General features: G+C 41.3%; 1 protein-coding gene across 1 annotated transcript in view; it reads left to right on the top strand.

Moving 5' to 3' along the window:
* Positions 1-4470: 4470 nt before the first annotated feature.
* plod3 (procollagen-lysine, 2-oxoglutarate 5-dioxygenase 3) overlaps positions 4471-20536 on the top strand; it is a 41482-nt gene continuing 25416 nt past the window's right edge. Inside the window, exons 1-6 of the mRNA XM_061709699.1 lie at positions 4471-4615; positions 12207-12298; positions 16601-16737; positions 18292-18455; positions 19654-19766; positions 19970-20033. Of these exons, the coding sequence (XP_061565683.1) occupies positions 4540-4615; positions 12207-12298; positions 16601-16737; positions 18292-18455; positions 19654-19766; positions 19970-20033 (646 nt within the window). The 5' untranslated portion in view covers positions 4471-4539. The remainder of the gene's footprint in view (positions 4616-12206; positions 12299-16600; positions 16738-18291; positions 18456-19653; positions 19767-19969; positions 20034-20536) is intronic.

Genomic DNA, 20536 nt, shown 5'->3' with positions numbered 1-20536 from the left:
ACAGTTTAAAGGTTATATTATTGTATTTATTTAACTTTTTAACAGTTTAAAGGTTACATTATTGTATTTATTTAACTTTTTAACAGTTTAAAGGTTATATTATTATATTTATTGAACTTTTTAACAGTTTAAAGGTTACATTATTATATTTATTGAACTTTTGATCAGTTTAAAGGTTATATTATTATAGCCATGGTTTATCCAGCAGAAAAGAGCGGTGAGGATCATTCATAAAACTAATTACAGAGAACACACCAACAGATTATTTATTAATTCAGGACTTATTAAATTTAAAGAAATAGTTGAGTTACAGACGTTATTAGTTATGCATAGGGCAAAAAGAAAAGTATTACCAAGTAATCTACAGCAGTTGTTTGTGTTTTCAAATCCAGAAGATATAGATCATAGAAGGAAATATAATTTCAAACATCAGCATTAAGGACCACTCTTAAGCAGATGTTTATATCGTTGTGGGAGTAAAACTGGAATTCTCTACAGAATGATTTAAAGGAATGTACAAATTCACTTAGGTTCAAAAAAATGTATAAAGATAAAATATTTAAGTTATATGATCATGAATAGACTGGGAATTAAAGGGGACCTATTATGGCATTTAATGTATATTTTAAACAGGCCTTGAATGTCTTAAAAACAATCTAAAGCTTGTTTTTTCTACATAAATCAGAAATCCAGCCTGTGGGCCCTGTCACTAGTTTTACCGCTTCTAACCTCTTTTTCTGCGCCTCATTTTTAGGGAAGGGGGGGGTATGATAATGAGGCTCTGTGCTGATTGGCTCCCTGAATGACGTGTAGCAGGGGAGGAGCATAAACCTGCTCCGCCAGAGCAGCCCGAGCCTGTAAATTATCACAACACTGAATTTTCACAAATGGAAACTTTATTGTTAAAAAAATAAAATATGAGTTGTATATAAATAACATTTATGCACTATTTAAGCCGGATCTACCCGGCGGATGCTGAACGCTGGCCCCGGAGCCACGCCGGGCGCCCGGGAGCAGCGCTGCTTGAGCAGCGCGCATCACCGCGGCTTTAACCGGGAAATATGACCGGTTCCGACCGGCCGAGACCGCAGGAACCCGCCTGGACTGGTAGCAGGGACTCCCGGGGACCGACCAGCGGAATTTCAGCCGGATCTGCCCGGGGGATGCTGCGCGACGGGCGCCGCAACCGCACGGCGGGCGCACAGATCGGCTCCGGAGCGCATCCGCGGCGCATCGCCCGTTACCGGGGATCAAACCGACAGATTTGCCTGAAAATCTCGGAGGGTGAAGCTGGTCCAGCATGGGACAGACCCCCGAGGACCCAGCTCCCAAACCACCCGGGAACCTGGATGATTTAACCCGGATCCGCTCCGCCGCGGCGCCGCGTCCGACTGGCTCAATGAAAGGACCGCTCCAGCAGCGGAGAGAGCTGGTTGTGGGCGTGGTTTCAGCAGCGGAGGCTGAACCTCTGGAAATCTGCTCCCGTCGTTAATTAACGACAGGAGCAGATTCTAATCAGCTCAAAAAAAAACCACGTGACACTGGGGGACTCTGTCCGGCGGGGGTCAGAGAGCTTGCAGAAATTCATGGTATTTTGTCTCCCCTGTGCTGGCAGGGTGAGGGGAGACCACTTTATATATGTTAAAACAAGAAAAAACCTGTTTTTCATAATAGGTCCCCTTTAAGCCGTATTATTAATATATGTGGTCGGTTCTATTTAAGTGTGTATTTTTGTAAATATTGGTTACATTGACTGTTCTTTTTGTTTTGGTATTTAATAAGGGGCAGGTAACAGAAGACTTGTCTTCATCCTGCTCCTTTTCGGTCATGGGTGTGTAGATTGACCACCATGCACGAAATAAATAAATAAATAACTTTAACTTTTCAACAGTTTAAAGGTTATATTATTATATTCATTTAACTTTTTAACAGTTTAAAGGTTATAATATTATATTTATTGAACTTTTTAACAGTTTAAAGGTTATTTTATTGTATTTATTTAACTTTTTAACAGTTTAAAGGTTATATTATTATATTTATTTAACTTTTTAACAGTTTAAACTTTTTTAAACAGTTTAAAGGTTACATTATTGTATTTATTTAACTTTTTAACAGTTTAAAGGTTATATTATCATATTTATTGAACTTTGTAACAGTTTAAAGGTTATATTATTGTATTTATTTAACTTTTTAACAGTTTAAAGGTTATATTATTATATTTATTTAACTTTGTAACAGTTTAAACTGTTTTAAACAGTTTAAAGGTTATATTATTATATCTATTTAACTTTTTAACCGTTAAAAGGTTATATTATTATATTTATTTAACTTTTTAACCGTTAAAAGGTTATATTATTGTATTTATTTAACTTTTTTAAACAGTTTAAAGGTTACATTATTATATTTATTTAACTTTTTAACCGTTAAAAGGTTATATTATTGTATTTATTTAACTTTTTTAAACAGTTTAAAGGTTACATTATTATATTTATTTAACTTTTTAACCGTTAAAAGGTTATATTATTATATTTATTTAACTTTTTAACAGTTTAAAGGTTATATTATCATATTTATTGAACTTTGTAACAGTTTAAAGTTTATTTTATTGTATTTATTTAACTTTTTAACAGTTTAAAGGTTATATTATTGTATTTATTGAACTTTTCAACAGTTTAAAGGTTATATTATTATATTTATTTAACTTTTCAACCGTTTAAAGGTTATATTATTATATTTATTTAACTTTTTATCAGTTTAAAGGTTATATTATTGTATTTATTTAACTTTTTAACCGTTAAAAGTTTATATTATTGCATTTATTTAACTGTAAACCCCCTCTAAAGTGGATATTATTCCATTAATCTTCTCCTCTCCGCCCCAGTGACGTGGCACCGAGTCAGAAACTTTTCCCGAACTTTCTCCTGGAAGGGGGCGTGGCCAGCGGCCCGGGTCCCAGATGTCGACTTTTCATTGGCCGCTTGTCAAACCCCCGGCGCTGCTGATTGGTCGCTGCGTCCGTCGCTCAAAACTTCCGGGCCTGTGATTGGCTGGACGGCTGCTCCCTGTTTATTTACTCCGCTCCGTGTGGGAGACGGAGGTTTTGATCTACTCCGCTCCGCAGACATTTCTCCTCCTCCTCCCATGGAGCTGCTGATACGTCAGCGTCGCCGCCATTTTGGATGTGGCAAGACTGTAAACTAATACAAGAAAAGGGAATTGTTTTCATAAAGCGCCTTTCTACTAACAAATGTAGATAAATAAGAAAAATATAGAAACATATTTTCTCAGCAACAAAGTATATTTTTCATAAACATATTTATTTTTTCCTTTTTCAGACAATAAAATAACATTTGAACCATTTTTCAGACAATAAAATAACATTTGAACCATTTTTCAGACAATAAAATAACATTTGAACCATTTTTCAGACAACAAATAAAATTCGTATTTTTGCGTTTCTCTATTTTTCTTATTTTAGTGAGGGGGATATATATAGTTTTGTTCTCTAGAGCTGATATAACCTGAATTACTCCTATGTGGGATCAATAAAGTTCTTATTTTTGCCATCTGAGAAAATTAAATATATTATATTTGGTGCCTAACTGTTTCCCAAGTATATTAGTGCGTGTGTGAATGAATAAATGAGACGTAAAACGTAAATTTCTTTGTAGAAAGATGCTTTATGAAAATAAGGGAAAATGAGGAGAAAAAGAGGAAAAAAAAGAGGAAAAAAGAGGAAAAAAGATGAAAAAGAGGGAAAAAAAGAGGAAAAAAGGGAGGAAAAAAATTGAAAAAAGGAGGAAAAAAGAGGAAAAAAGTGGAAAAAAAGAGAGAAAAGAGGAAAAAAAAGAAAAAGAGGAAAAATTACGAAACGTACATTTCTTTGTAGAAAGATGCTTTATGAAAATAAGGAAAAATGAGGAGAAAAAGAGGAAAAAAAAGAGGAAAAAAGAGGAAAAAAGATGAAAAAGAGGGAAAAAAAGAGGAAAAAAGGGAGGAAAAAAATTGAAAAAAGGAGGAAAAAAGAGGAAAAAAGTGGAAAAAAAGAGAAAAAAGAGGAAAAAAAAGAAAAAGAGGAAAAATTACGAAACGTACATTTCTTTGTAGAAAGATGCTTTATGAAAATAAGGAAAAATGAGGAGAAAAAGAGGAAAAAATATGAAAAAGAGGGAAAAAAGAGGGAAAAAAGAGGAAAAAAATAGAAAAAAAGCGGAAAAAAAGAAGAAAAAAGAGGAAAAAATAGAAAAAAAAAGGCAGAAAAAATATGAATAAAAGATGAAAAAAAGAGAAAAAGAGGGAAAAAAGAGGAACAAATGGGAAAATAAAGGAAAAAAAGAGGAAAAAAAGAGGAAAAAAGGGTTAAGATTAGTTTCAGGCGCAGTCTCGCCTCATCCAAGATGGCGGCGGCGGTGACGCATCGCTACGTTTCTGTGTCTACGGGGGAGACGGGAGGAGCCGCAGATCTCGCGAGGTTTGATCCCCAGACCAGACCCACGGGGAGAGCAGACGGAACCAGCGGGTCCAGTTCGAGCTGAAAACATGGTTCTGGTTCTGGTTCTGGTTCTGAGCGGATTAATGGGCCCAGCCTGGGCCGAACCGCGGAGACTGGCGGCAGGTAAGGTCCGGGACGGGTTCGGGGGTTCTGGGGGTCTGGACGGGTCCGGGACGGTCCCGGGAGACCTGGACCGGTTCTGGAACTGATGAAGTTTAAAAAGGTTTAAAACCTGCAGAAACTCACCAGGGAGAAGTTCTGGTTCTGGTTCTGGTCCTGGTTCTGGACCTGGTCCTGGTTCTGGTCCCGGTTCTGGTTCTGGTTCTGGTCCTGGTTTTGGTCCTGGTTCTGGTCCCGGTTCTGTTCTGGTTCCACGGGAGGAAACATCTGCTGTTTATGTAAGATCCGGTCCAGTTAGACCAGAACCAGAACTGGTCCAGAACTGAACAAGCTAATAATAATTATTACTTGTTTTTTGTATTTGTATTTTTATTTTTACTTTTATTATTTTATTTTATTTTATTTTGTATTATTTTTATTTTATTTTATTTTGTATTATTTTTATTTTATTTTATTTTATTTTATTTTATTTTATTTTATTTTATTTTATTTTATATTTTTATTTTTTTATTTTATTTTATTTTGTTTTTTTATTTTTTATTTTATTTTATTTTGTATTATTTTTATTTTATTTTGTATTTTATTTTGTATTATTTTTATTTTTTTATTTTGTATTTTGTATTATTTTATTTTGTATTATTTTTTATTTTATTTTATTTTATTTTGTATTATTTTATTTTGTATTAATTTTATTTTGTATTTTATTTTGTATTATTTTTATTTTTTTATTTTATTTTATTTTATTTTGTATTTTTTTATTTTATTTTATTTTATTTTGTATTATTTTTTTATTTTATTTTATTTTATTTTATTTTATTTTGTATTATTTTTTTATTTTATTTTATTTTATTTTGTATTATTTTTATTTTTTTATTTTATTTTATTTTATTTTGTATTTTTTTATTTTATTTTATTTTATTTTGTATTATTTTTTTATTTTATTTTATTTTATTTTATTTTATTTTGTATTATTTTTTTATTTTATTTTATTTTATTTTGTATTTTTATTTTTTTATTTTATTTTATTTTGTATTATTTTTATTTTTTTATTTTATTTTATTTTGTATTATTTTTATTTTATTTTGTATTTTATTTTATTTTATTTAGTATTTTTTCTGATTTCTATTTTGAACTGTATAGGAACTTTTATTGGTATAGTTTTTTAGGGAATAACAGTCACCATGGTGACGACTCATGGGGATCCAATAAACAACAAGTTTAATATTAACTATAATAATAATAATCTTATAATATCTGTATATAATAACTAGGGCTGCAACTAACGATTATTTTAATAATCGATTCATCTGTCGATTATTTTTTCGATGAATCGATGAATCGGATAAAAAAAAAGCATTAAATTCCAACCATTTATTCTAAAACAGAACAGAAACAAAGAAACAGAAATTCCCAGAGCAGAAAATTCAGATCATTCAGATCATTCAGATAATGTTCATAAAGTTCACTAACAGGTTTCTCCTTGAACATCGTGAGTTTTTAAAGTATTGATTAAAAAAACTAAACTAAATGGACTAACACAGAAAACATCCACATGTATGTTTTACATCTGCCAAATGTATAAAAATAAAGTGCAGAAAAGAGTAAACTTTGTTTAAAAGAGACCGGAGCCGTCAGAACAATAAATACATTATAAAAATAAAGATAAATACAAATCAGAAACAGGATTTGTTTGAATATTACAATTTGTTCTCTCACTGATTCACTCAAAAAACTAAGATCTTACCAAGAAATGTTCTTATTTCTAACCTAAAAACACCGTTACACCTGAAAACACACATAAGTTAAAAGGTTAGCTGTTTTTCCCTCGTGTTAACATTTAACTTTCATTTGTGTCAAGCACATTTTAAGTTCTAGTTAAGTTTTAAAGGGGACATATTATGGCATTTAATGTATATTTTAAACAGGCCTTGAATGTCTTAAATAATCTAAATCTAAAGCTTGTTTTTTCTACATAAATCATAAACCCAGCCTGTGGGCCATGTCTCTAGTTTTACCGCCATGTCACTAGTTTTACCGCTTCTAACCTCTTTTTCTGTGCTCCATTCTAAGGGAGGGGGGGGTATGATAATGAGGCTCTGTGCTGATTGGCTCCCTAAATGACGTGTAGCAGGGGAGGAGAATAAGGCCACGTTTACACGTAGCCGGGTATTTACAAAAACTGATATTTTCCCCTCCACGTTTTCAAAAATATCCTCGTTTACACGGACCCGCATGAAAACGCTGTTAACGTCATGCTAGCCAATCAGAATCCTGGAAAAACATCAACAAATGACACGAGTAACTTCCAGTTAAGGCTGATTTATGGTTCTGCGTTACACCAACGCAGAGCTACGGCGTAGGGTACGCGGTGACGTGCACCGTACGGCATCGCCGCGTACCATACGCCGTAGCTCTGCGTTGGTGTAACGCAGAGCTACGGCGTAGGGTACGCGGCGACGCACACCGTACGGCATCGCCGCGTACCCTACGCCGTAGCTCTGCGTTACACCAACGCAGAGCTACGGCGTAGGGTACGCGGCGACGCACACCGTACGGCATCGCCGCGTACCCTACGCCGTAGCTCTGCGTTACACCAACGCAGAGCTACGGCGTAGGGTACGCGGCGACGCACACCGTACGGCATCGCCGCGTACCCTACGCCGTAGCTCTGCGTTACACCAACGCAGAGCTACGGCGTAGGGTACGCGGCGACGCACACCGTACGGCATCGCCGCGTAGCCTACGCCGTAGGCTCTGCATTACACCAACGCAGAGCTACGGCGTAGGGTACGCAGCGACGCACACCGTACGGCATCGCCGCGTACCCAACGCCGTAGCTCTGCGTTACACCAACGCAGAGCTACGGCGTAGGGGACGCGGCGACGCACACCGTACGGCGTCGCCGCGTACCCTACGCCGTAGCTCTGCGTTACACCAACGCAGAGCTACGGCGTAGGGTACGCGGCGACGCACACCGTACGGCATCGCCACGTACCCTACGCCGTAGCTCTGCGTTACACCAACGCAGAGCTACGGCGTAGGGTACGCGGCGACGCACACCGTACGGCATCGCCACGTACCCTACGCCGTAGCTCTGCGTCGATTTAACGCGGGACCATAATTCAGGCTTTACTTCCAAGACGGAACGAGAGTCTTTTATATAGAATATAAAACAGGTAAAATACAAGAAAATATTGACGGTTACTAGAGTTGTCCCGATCCGATCACGTGATCGGAAATCGGGGCCGATCACGTGGTTGCAGACTCGATCCGGACTCGGACGTTATGGGCCGATCAGGAATCGGGTATATATATGTATATATATATATATATATATATATATATATATATATATATCAGGGTTTCCGTTGTCCGGTAATTGCCGGACTTTGTCCGGTAAAATATGCCGAAGTCCGGTATTTTATAATCTCTCCGGTCAAAATGTCCGGTGAAAATACTCACTGGCGCCGACATCCACGTGTGCGTTGATTTATGGTTCTGCGTCGCACCGACGCAGAGTCTACAGCGTAGGGTTCGCGCACCGCATGCGCGCAGAGCACGCCTGTTTGTTTTGAAGCTGAAGCAGCCCTATGCTATCATGTCTGTTGTGTGGAATTACTTCATATAATAACCAATCACTGAGATATATTGCGCACGACAGCCAGAACTCAGGTACCAAAGTCAACAAAAAAAAGTGCATGATGAGTTAATTAAATTATGAGAAGAAGAAGAAAAAGAAGGAAAAAAAAGGAAAAGGAGAAGTTCTCCTTTTTCAAATAACAATATAAATAAAATGTTACCAAACAAAATGATGAATAAAGATGACCTGTAATGGCAGGCAACACATCAGCTGCAGATGCAGTCTCTCTGCTCATTAAATGTTTTATACTGACTTAAGAATGTTCAAGCTGCCTACCTCCTATGTGCTCAGTTTACAGTACACATGTTAAAATATAATAAAAGGCTCATCCTGCATCATTTTCTTTTCTCTTCTTCATTTTTTATTGTTTTATAAAAGTATCGGATCGGGACTCGGTATCGGCAAGTCCTCAAAATCAAAGGACTCGGGGCCAAAAAAACCTGATCGGGACATCCCTAACGGTTACAAACTAATTATAAACACAGGTCGCACTCATGACGCTGGTGACGTTTCTGTCTCATAATGTGACGTTCTGAAGCCTAAATCTCCGTTTTCCTCTGTTTTCCTCCGTTTTCCTCCGTTTTCCTCCGTTTTCCTCTGTTTTCCTCTGTTTTCCTCCGTTTTCCTCTGTTTAGATGCAAACGTGAAAACGGAGTTTTTGAAAATCTCCACTTTGGCCGGAGTTTTCAGAAATGATCGTTTTTGGGCGCTTTGAGCTGCGTTTTCGTGTAAACGAACGGCCTAAACGCATGAAAACGCCTCAGTTGCTCCGTGTAAACGGGGCCTAAGGGAAGGGGGGGTATGATAATGAGGCTGTGCTGATTGGCTCCCTGAATGACGTGTAGCAGGGGAGGAGAATAAGCCTCGCTCCGCCAGAGCAGCCGGCTACATGTCCCATGCCAGGGAGCTTCTGCGACAAAATAAAATCCATTGCTTTATTTTTTTGTATTGACTGTCCTAACTGGCCGCGAGTTTAGCGGTTTCAGCGTGGACAGAGAGCGTCCGATGTCACACGTGATAGTCGGACGCTCTCATTCAGTTACACGGTGTAAACGGATCTTAGACCCCGTCCACACGTAGCCGGGTATTTTTAAAACCGAATATTTCCCCCCTCCGTTGATAAAATAATTTGCATCCACATTACATCGTTTTAAAAAAAAAAACCTGCGTTTTCAACCACATTCATAAGCATTCTAAACCTGTAGATCATCTGCGCCTCCGCGGCAGGCGCAGCTTCCCCGGCAGGCGCAGCTTCCGCGGCAGGCGCAGCTTCCGCGGCAGGCGCAGCTTCCCCGGCAGACGCAGCTTCCGCGGCAGGCGCAGCTTCCGCGGCAGGCGCAGCTTCCGCGGCAGGCGGGTCTCCTTCTCGGTTAACGAGCCCCCGTGTCCCGCCACGGAGCTGCCGCGTTACCGACGCAGCCCTGCGCCGTAGGGTACGGCGTAGGGCTGCGTCGGTGTAACGCAGCAAACGGTGGTCAAGAGCAGAGACCATTTATTTAATAAATATTCATGGGATTTGGTCTCCCCTCCTCTGGCAGGGTGAGGGGAGACCACTTTATACATGTTAAAACAAGAAAAACGTGTTTTTCATAATATGTCCCTTTTAAATCTTTAAGATTTCGAGTTTTGTCAGTGTTCAAAATAAATGTATTGGAGCACATTTTCTTTTAGTTAAAACTGTAGCGGGAACAGATGTTTAGAGGAACCTATGTTTGCACCGGGTTAGAGGGGGAACATATAGGAGAACGGACCACAAGAATATTAGTGGATTAAAAATAAAAGTTAAGCACTGAGTTACATGTGTCTCCGTCTGGGCCATTGCAGACTGTTGAGCACATATTTATATATATATATATATATATATATATATATATAGATATAGATATAGATATATATATATCTATGCCTGAGCTAGGGCTGGGCGACTTTGGACCAAAATAAAATCCCAATTTTTTTCCCTGAAAACCCGATTTTTTTGGTAAAACTACAAAAGACAATAGAATAAATTGTTTCAAATATTTTATTTTTAAAATAGCAAACAAATGTCCCTATTGGGAATGAAGTGCAATTGAAAGATTCTGTAAATCCTCCTTGAGTTTAGTAAAGTGACAACATTTACCATTTTCTTGACCAAACAAAGACGACTAGACGAGCTCCGTCTGTAATGCAGTCAGTTTTTTTTCCTTTTTCCAACATCGTCTTGATTAATAAATCCGATTTAGATTTAAACTCGATTAATCGCACAGCCCTAGCCTGAGCATGACATCTTACCTCGTTCTTCCTTTACGTGCGCGGTCTCAGCGCGCTGTGCCGCGTTAAATGTAGTCCGGGTGAAACACCGGCTTTGAGCTGCAAAGCACCAGCTCCTGCACTCCCACTCCGCGACTCAGACCCGTCTCCACGTATCAACAACGCTGGTGTTTTCCTGCGTTTTGTTCGTTCGTTTACACGAAAACGAAGCTCAAAGTCTCCAAAAACCATCATTCCTGAAAACTCCGGCCAAAGTGTAGATTTTTAAAACCTCCGTCTCCACGTTTGCTTGTAAACGGAGAGAAACGGACATTTAGGCTTCAGAACGTCACATTATGAGACAGAAACGTCACCAGCGTCATGAGTGACACCTGTGGTTACATTTAGTTTATAACCGTCAATATTTTCTGGTATTTTACCTGTTTTTCACAAAATTTAGTTTTACTTTTCCACAAATTCCATTTTATTTTTTCACAAATTCCGTTTTTTTTCTCCAAAAATTCCATTTTATTTTTCCACAAATTCCATTTTATTTTCTCCCAAATTCCGTTTTATTTTTCCACATATTCCATTTTATTTTTTCACAAATTCCGTTTTATTTTTCCACAAATTCCATTTTATTTTTCCACAAATTCCATTTTATTTTTCCACAAATTCCATTTTATTTTTCCACATATTCCATTTTATTTTTCCACATATTCCGTTTTATTTTTCCACAAATTCCATTTTATTTTTCCACAAATTCCATTTTATTTTTCCACAAATTCCATTTTATTTTTCCACAAATTCCATTTTATTTTTCCACAAATTCCATTTTATTTTTCCACATATTCCATTTTATTTTTCCACATATTCCGTTTTATTTTTCCACAAATTCCATTTTATTTTTTCACAAATTCCATTTTATTTTTTCACAAATTCCGTTTTATTTTTCCAAAAATTCCATTTTATTTTTCCACAAATTCCATTTTTATTTTTTCCCAAATTCCGGTTTATTTTTCCACAAACTCCGTTTTATTTTTCCACAAAATCCGTTTTATTTTTCCACAAATTCCGTTTTATTTTTCCACAAATTCCGTTTTATTTTTCCCAAATTCCGTTTTATTTTTCCACAACTTCCATTTTATTTTTCCACATATTCCATTTTATTTTTTCACAAATTCCGTTTTATTTTTCCACAAATTCCATTTTATTTTTTCCCAAATTCCATTTCATTTTTTCCCAAATTCCGTTTTATTTTTCCACATATTCCATTTTATTTTTTCACAAATTCCGTTTTATTTTTCCATAAATTCCGTTATATTTTTTCACAAATTCCATATTTTCAAACGTCACACTTAAAGTAACTCCACTTCTCTGTCACTCCAAACCAAAGACTCTGGTTCATCTTGGAAGTAACTGGAAGTTACTCGTGTCATTTGTTGATGGTTTTTTCCAGGATTCTGATTGGCTAGCATGACTTTATCTTCTCGTTACACTGCCCCCTGTAGGTTTGGCTGCTCATAGCACCTTAACAGATATTTATGCAGGTTCCTGGAAATGATGGTATTTTTATAAACGGAGAGGGGGAAATATCAGTTTTTGTAAATACCCGGCTCTGTGGAAACGTGGCTAAGCTAACTCTGGTTCTGGTTCTGGTTCTGGTCCTGGTTCTGGTCCTGGTTCTGGTTCTGGTTCTAACCTCCTTTCTGGTTCTGGTTCCAGAGAACCTTCTGGTCGTCACGGCGGCGACGGAGGAAACGGACGGTTTCACCCGATTCGTCCGGACGGCCCGGGAGTTCAACTACACGCTGAAGGTAAGAACTAGCAGCTAACTAGCCGCTGACTAGCAGCTAACTAGCCGCTAACTACCTGCTAACTAGCAGGTAGTTAGCGGCTAACTACCGGCCCGGGAGTTCAACTACACGCTGAAGGTAAGAACTAGCAGCTAACTAGCCGCTGACTAGCAGCTAACTAGCAGGTAGTCAGCGGCTAACTACCGGCCCGGGAGTTCAACTACATGCTGAAGGTAAGAACTAGCAGCTAACTAGCAGCTAACTAGCAGCTAACTAGCAGCTAACTAGCCGCTAACTACCTGCTAACTAGCAGGTAGTCAGCGGCTAACTACCGGCCCGGGAGTTCAACTACATGCTGAAGGTAAGAACTAGCAGCTAACTAGCAGCTAACTAGCAGCTAACTAGCAGCTAACTAGCAGCTAACTAGCCGCTAACTACCTGCTAACTAGCAGGTAGTTAGCGGCTAACTACCGGCCCGGGAGTTCAACTACATGCTGAAGGTAAGAACTAGCAGCTAACTAGCAGCTAACTAGCAGCTAACTAGCCACTAACTACCTGCTAACTAGCAGGTAGTTAGCGGCTAACTACCGGCCCGGGAGTTCAACTACACGCTGAAGGTAAGAACTAGCAGCTAACTAGCCGCTGACTAGCAGCTAACTAGCAGGTAGTTAGCGGCTAACTACCGGCCCGGGAGTTCAACTACACGCTGAAGGTAAGAACTAGCAGCTAACTAGCCGCTGACTAGCAGCTAACTAGCAGCTAACTAGCAGGTAGTTAGCAGCTAACTAGCCGCTAACTACCTGCTAACTAGCAGGTAGTTAGCGGCTAACTACCGGCCCGGGAGTTCAACTACACGCTGAAGGTAAGAACTAGCAGCTAACTAGCAGCTAACTAGCAGCTAACTAGCCGCTAACTAGCCGCTAACTAGTGGCTAACTACCTGCCAACTAGCAGCTAACTAGCAGCTAACTAGCAGCTAACTAGCAGCTAACTACTACTACTGGGAACCCGGGAACTGGACCGGGACCGATTAGTGGTGGGAAATAAATCAATATTGCAATTTATTGTTGCGTCTCTGTCGGGATAATCAATAAATAATCAATAAACTGACGGCAAATGTGTATATTTTATTGAACACGTAATGGATTTAGTCGGTTTTAGTCGGTGCTCTTTAATGTGTTTACATTTACCAGACTAGCAGGAAGAATTACATTAAATCATCCATTTATTAATTAGTTAAATGTGTCATTAATTAATTACATGTGTTGTAACACAGATAACCCAACACTTATATCACCTTGCAATAAGCTTGACTACTGTATTAATTCAGGTTCATTGATCACAGTTAGCTAGAATGTTACAACACACAAACCTTTTATTTCAAAGGAACAAGAAATATTGAATTCACATGTTATTCCAAATCCTCAACAAGAAATAATAAAAGAAACGACACAGACGCGTTTAGTTAACTTAAACTTAAACCTAAAGTTAAACTAAACGTTGAGAAGCTCGCGCTTCCATCACAGAATTAACCGACTCCAAAAACGTCAGCGTACTTAGAGGAACACTTTAAACTCCTAAACACTAGTAACAACATAAAATAATATATAATAATAATAATATAATCTAAGAACCTGCAGAGAGACCAGAATCAGAACCAGGTCTGGTTCCTGGTACCAGGAATACTGGAATAAACACTTAAACACTAGTAACAACATAAACTATAACCTGGATAAATGTAATATCATCTAAGAACCTGCAGAGACCAGAATCAGAACCAGGTCTGGTTCCTGGTACCAGGAATACTGGAATAAACTCCTAAACACTAGTAACAACATAAACTATAACCTGGATAAATGTAATATCATCTAAGAACCTGCAGAGAGACCAGAATCAGAACCAGGTCTGGTTCCTGGTACCAGGAATACTGGAATAAACTCCTAAACACTAGTAACAACATAAACTATAACCTGGATAAATGTAATATCATCTAAGAACCTGCAGAGACCAGAACCAGAACCAGGTCTGGTTCCTGGTACCAGGAATACTGGAATAAACTCCTAAACACTAGTAACAACATAAAATAATATATAATAATAATAATATCATCTAAGAACCTGCAGAGACCAGAATCAGAACCAGGTCTGGTTCCTGGTACCAGGAATACTGGAATAAACTCCTAAACACTAGTAACAACATAAACTATAACCTGGATAAATGTAATATCATCTAAGAACCTGCAGAGACCAGAACCAGAACCAGGTCTGGTTCCTGGTACCAGGAATACTGGAATAAACTCCTAAACACTAGTAACAACATAAACTATAACCTGGATAAATGTAATATCATCTAAGAACCTGCAGAGACCAGAATCAGAACCAGGTCTGGTTCCTGGTACCAGGAATACTGGAATAAACTCCTAAACACTAGTAACAACATAAACTATAACCTGGATAAATGTAATATCATCTAAGAACCTGCAGAGACCAGAATCAGAACCAGGTCTGGTTCCTGGTACCAGGAATACTGGAATAAACTCCTAAACACTAGTAACAACATAAACTATAACCTGGATAAACACCCAGGTACCAGGAATACTGGAATAAACTCATAAACACTAGTAACAACATAAAATAATATATAATAATAATAATATCATCTAAGAACCTGCAGAGAGACCAGAATCAGAACCAGGTCTGGTTCCTGGTACCAGGAATACTGGAATAAACTCCTAAACACTAGTAACAACATAAACTATAACCTGGATAAATGTAATATCATCTAAGAACCTGCAGAGAGACCAGAATCAGAACCAGGTCTGGTTCCTGGTACCAGGAATACTGGAATAAACTCCTAAACACTAGTAACAACATAAAATAATATATAATAATAATAATATCATCTAAGAACCTGCAGAGAGACCAGAATCAGAACCAGGTCTGGTTCCTGGTACCAGGAATACTGGAACACTTTAAACTCATAAACACTAGTAACAACATAAACTATAACCTGGATAAACACCCGGGTACCAGGAACCAGACCCAGGGGTTCTGATTCTGGTCTCCCTACAGGCTCTGGGTCTGGGCCAGGACTGGAAGGGGGGCGACCTGACACTTTTCGTGCGTTCGTGCGTTTTCTCGTGCGTTTTTCCGTGCGTTCGTGCATTTTTTCGTGCGTTTTTTCGTGCGTTCGTGCATTTTTTCGTGCGTTTTTTAGTTCGTTTTTGCGTGCGTTTTTGCGCGCGTTTTTGCGTGTGTTTTTACGTGCGTTTTTGCGTGCGTTTTTACGTGCGTTTTTACGTGCGTTTTTACGTGCGTTTTTACGTGCGTTTGTTTGTTTTTTCGTGCGTTTTTGTGTGCGTTCGTGCGTTTTTGCGCGCGTTTTTGCGTGTGTTTTTACGTGCGTTTTTGCGTGTGTTTTTACGTGCGTTTTTGCGTGCGTTTTTACGTGCGTTTTTACGTGCGTTTGTTTGTTTTTTCGTGCGTTTTTGCGTGCGTTCGTGCGTTTTTGCACGCGTTTTTGCGTGTGTTTTTACGTGCGTTTTTGCGTGCGTTTTTGCGTGCGTTTTTCCGTGCGTTTGTTTTTTCGTGCGTTTTTACGTGCGTTTGTTTGTTTTTTCGTGCGTTTTTGCGTGCGTTCGTGCGTTTTTGCGTGCGTTTTTGCGTGCGTTTTTACGTGCGTTTTTGCGTGCGTTTGTGCGTTTTTCCGTGCGTTCGTGCCTTTTTTCGTGCATTTGTGCGCTTTTTCCTCAAAATTTCGACTTTTTCCTCAAAATTTCAACTTTTTCCTCAAAATTTCAACTTTTTTCTCGACTTTTTCCTCAAAATTTCAACTTTTTCCTCATGTCATGTCATGAAGTCATCATGATGTCTCTAGTGTCTAGGACGATGTCTCTAGTGGCCCGGACCAGGACTGGTTCCTGGTTCTGGTTCTGATGGTTCTGTCTCTGCAGGTTCTGGGACTGGGCCAGGACTGGAAGGGGGGACCAGGTCTGGTCCTGGTTCTGATGGTTCTGTCTCTGCAGGTTCTGGGTCTGGGCCAGGACTGGAAGGGGGGACCAGGTCTGGTTCTGGTTCTGATGGTTCTGTCTCTGCAGGTTCTGGGACTGGGTCAGGACTGGAAGGGGGGACCAGGTCTGGTTCTGGTTCTGGTTCTGATGGTTCTGTCTCTGCAGGTTCTGGGACTGGGCCAGGACTGGAAGGGGGGACCAGGTCTGGTCCTGGTTCTGGTTCTGATGGTTCTGTCTCTGCAGGTTCTGGGTCTGGGCCAGGACTGGAAGGGGGGACCAGGTCTGGTTCTGGTTCTGATGGTTCTGTCTCTGCAGGTTCTGGGACTGGGCCAGGACTGGAAGGGGGGCGACGTGGCCCGGACCGTCGGGGGGGGACAGAAGGTTCGTTGGCTGAAGGAGGAACTTCTGAAACACAAGGACCGGGAGGACCTGGTGGTTCTGTTCGTGGACAGGTAGGAACTATTTACCTAAGAACCATTCACCTAGAAACTACAGGAACCTTTCACTGTAGACCACAGGAACTAACTAACCAACTAAACTAACCTAACTCTAACCATGGAGGACCTGGTGGTTCTGTTCGTGGACAGGTAGGAACTATTCCCCTAGGAACCTTTACCCTAGGAACTACAGGAACCTTTCACTGTAGACCACAGGAACTAACTAACCAACTACCTTAACCAACTAAACTAACCTAACTCTAACCATGGAGGACCTGGTGGTTCTGTTTGTGGACAGGTAGGAACCTTTACTAGGTAGGAACCTTTACTCTAGGAACTACGAACTTTAACCTAACCTAAACTAACCCTAACTCTTCCCTCTCTTCCAGCTACGACGTGGTGTTCTCCTCCGGCCCCCAGGAACTATAACTAACTCTAACTTGTTTCTGTTCCAGCTACGACGTGGTGTTTGCGTTTTTGCGTGCGTTTTGCGTGCGTTTTTGCGTGCGTTTTTGCGTGCGTTTTTGCGTGCGTTTTTGCGTGCGTTTTTGCGTGCGTTTTGCTTGCGTTTTTGCGTGCGTTTTTGCGTGCGTTTTTGCGTGCGTTTTTGCGTGCGTTTTTGCGTGCGTTTTTGCGTGCGTTTTGCTTGCGTTTTTGCGTGCGTTTTTGCGTGCGTTTTTGCGTGCGTTTTTGCGTGCGTTTTTGCGTGCGTTGGTGCGTTTTTTCGTTCGTTTTTTCGTTCGTTTTTTCGTGCGTTTTTTCGTGCGTTTTTCGTGCGTTTTTTCGTGCGTTGGTGCGTTTTTGCGTGCGTTTTTTCGTGCGTTTTTTCGTGCGTTTGTGCGTTTTTTCGTGCATTAGTGCGTTTTTGCGTGCGTTTTTGCGTGCGTTTTTGCGTGCGTTTTTGCGTGCGTTTTTGCGTGCGTTTTTGCGTGCGTTTTTTCGTTCGTTTTTTCGTGCGTTGGTGCGTTTTTTCGTTCGTTTTTTCGTTCGTTTTTTCGTGCGTTTTTTCGTGCGTTTTTCGTGCGTTTTTTCGTGCGTTTGTGCGTTTTTGCGTGCGTTTTTGCGTGCGTTTTTTCGTGCGTTTTTTCGTGCGTTTGTGCGTTTTTGCGTGCGTTTTTTCGTGCGTTTTTGCGTGCGTTTGTGCGTTTTTTCGTTCGTTTTTTTCGTGCGTTTTTGGAACTATAACCTAACTAACTTGTTTCTGTTCCAGCTACGATGTTGTAACTTTACTAAACACTAACTATAGGCTTTACTAAACAGAAAGGTTTTAAGTTTAGTTTTAAAGGTGGAGGTGGTGTCAGCCTCCTTAACCCAGATTGGAAGTTGGTTCCATAGTAATGGTGTCTGATAGCAGAACGCCCGCCCTCCAAATCTACATTTAGATACTCTAGGAACTACGAGTAAACCTGCACTCTGAGAACGGAGAGCTCTGCCAGGAACATAAGGCTCTATCAGGTCTTGCAAATAATGCGGAGCTGAGCCGTTATGGGCTTTATATGCAAGTAATAAAATTTTAAATTGGATTCTGAATTTCTGAACTATAACTTAACCTCTGTTACTCTCCTCCAGCTACGATGTTGTTTTCGCCTCCGGCCCCCAGGAACTCCTCTCAAAGTTCTCCCGTCTCAACCACCGCGTGGTTTTCTCGGCCGAGGGATTCTGCTGGCCCGACCAGCGTCTGGCGCCCAAATACCCACAGGTGCATTCTGGGAAACGCTACCTGAACTCTGGAGGTGAGAACTGAGCCGTGAACAGTTCCTAGTGCCGGGAACAGTTCCTAGTGCCGGGAACAGTTCTTAGTGCCGGGAACAGTTCCTAGTGCCGGGAACCAACCACTGTAGTTCCTAGTACCGGGAACAGTTCCTAGTGCCGGGAACAGTTCCTAGTGCCGGGAACCAACCACTGTAGTTCCTAGTGCCGGGAACAGTTCCTAGTTCCGGGAACAGTTCCTAGTACCGGGAACAGTTCCTAGTACCGGGAACAGTTCCTAGCGCCGGGAACAGTTCCTAGCGCCGGGAACAGTTCCTAGCGCCGGGAACAGTTCTTAGTGCCGGGAACAGTTCCTAGTTCCGGGAACAGTTCCTAGTACCGGGAACAGTTCCTAGCGCCGGGAACAGTTCCTAGCGCCGGGAACAGTTCCTAGCGCCGGGAACAGTTCTTAGTGCCGGGAACAGTTCCTAGTTCCGGGAACAGTTCCTAGTACTGGGAACAGTTCCTAGTACCGGGAACAGTTCCTAGCGCCGGGAACAGTTCCTAGCGCCGGGAACAGTTCCTAGTGCCGGGAACCAACCACTGTAGTTCCTGGTGCCGGGAACAGTTCCTGGTGCCGGGAACAGTTCCTGGTGCCGGGAACAGTTCCTGGTGCCGGGAACAGTTCCTGGTGCCGGGAACAGTTCCTAGTGCCGGGAACTAACCGCTGTATTTCCTAGTGCCGGGAACAGTTCCTAGTGCCGGGAACAGTTCCTAGTGCCGGGAACAGTTCCTAGTGCCGGGAACCAACCACTGTAGTTCCTGGTGCCGGGAACAGTTCCTGGTGCCGGGAACAGTTCCTGGTGCCGGGAACAGTTCCTGGTGCCGGGAACAGTTCCTGGTGCCGGGAACTAACCGCTGTATTTCCTAGTGCCGGGAACAGTTCCTAGTGCCGGGAACAGTTCCTAGTGCCGGGAACTAACCGCTGTAGTTCCTAGTACCGGGAACAGTTCCTAGTGCCGGGAACTAACCGCTGTAGTTCCTAGTGCCGGGAACAGTTCCTAGTGCTGGGAACTAACCGCTGTATTTCCTAACGTCTGACGGTGTTGGGACCAGCAGTCCTGGTTCTGGTCCAGGTCCTGGTCCCCCCTAAACCGGTTGTGGTTCACGGTAAAACCCGGTTCTGGTTCTGTTCCAGACGGTTCTGGTTCCCGGTAAAACCCGGTTCTGGTTCTGTTCCAGGGTTCCTGGGCTTCGCCTCGGACCTGAGCTCCATCGTGCAGCAGTGGAAATACCGAGACAACGACGACGACCAGCTGTTCTACACCAAGATCTACCTGGACAAGAACCAGAGGGTAAAACCGGAGTAAACCGGAGTAAACCGAGTTAAACCGGGTTAAACCGATCCAGAGAAACGTCTGCTCACACTTTTGTATGAACAATCTTTGCTCTCATGTCATTGTAAGATGTTTTGATTAAAAGACTGAACATTTTCAGATCCTGGTCCAGAACCTGATCCTGGTCCAGAACCAGAACCTGATTCTCTTTTCATCCACAGACCAAGTTCAACATGACCCTGGACCATCGATCCAGAATCTTCCAGAACCTCAACGGAGCCATCGGTGAGAACCGGTGGGAGGGAGGGGGGGGACGGCTGGCCCGGTACAGTTCTGAAACAGGTCCACAGGTGTTCCTGAGAGGGGAGGGTTAGTGGGGGCAGAGCCACCTTGTTTACATTCCACCAGAGAGATTGTGACTGGAGTGGGTCAGTTCTGAAACAGGTCCACAGATGTTCCTGAGAGGGGAGGGCTAGTGGGGGCAGAGTCACCTTGTTTACATTCCACCAGGGAGATTGTGACTGGAGTGGGTCAGTTCTGAAACAGGTCCACAGATGTTCCTGAGAGGGGAGGGCTAGTGGGGGCAGAGTCACCTTGTTTACATTCCACCAGGGAGATTGTGACCAGAGCGATCGGCCAGTGTCCTTGATGTTATCAGACGGCTCGGTCAGTTCTGAAACAGGTCCACAGATGTTCCTGAGAGGGGAGGGCTAGTGGGGGCAGAGTCACCTTGTTTACATTCCACCAGGGAGATTGTGACTGGAGTGGGTCAGTTCTGAAACAGGTCC

The sequence above is a fragment of the Cololabis saira genome, chromosome 20 (genome assembly GCF_033807715.1).
Source record: "Cololabis saira isolate AMF1-May2022 chromosome 20, fColSai1.1, whole genome shotgun sequence".
Classification (NCBI taxonomy): Eukaryota; Metazoa; Chordata; class Actinopteri; order Beloniformes; family Belonidae; genus Cololabis; species Cololabis saira.
The sequence above is the reverse complement of the archived record's forward strand: the minus strand, read 5'-3'. Positions and strand labels throughout refer to the sequence as shown.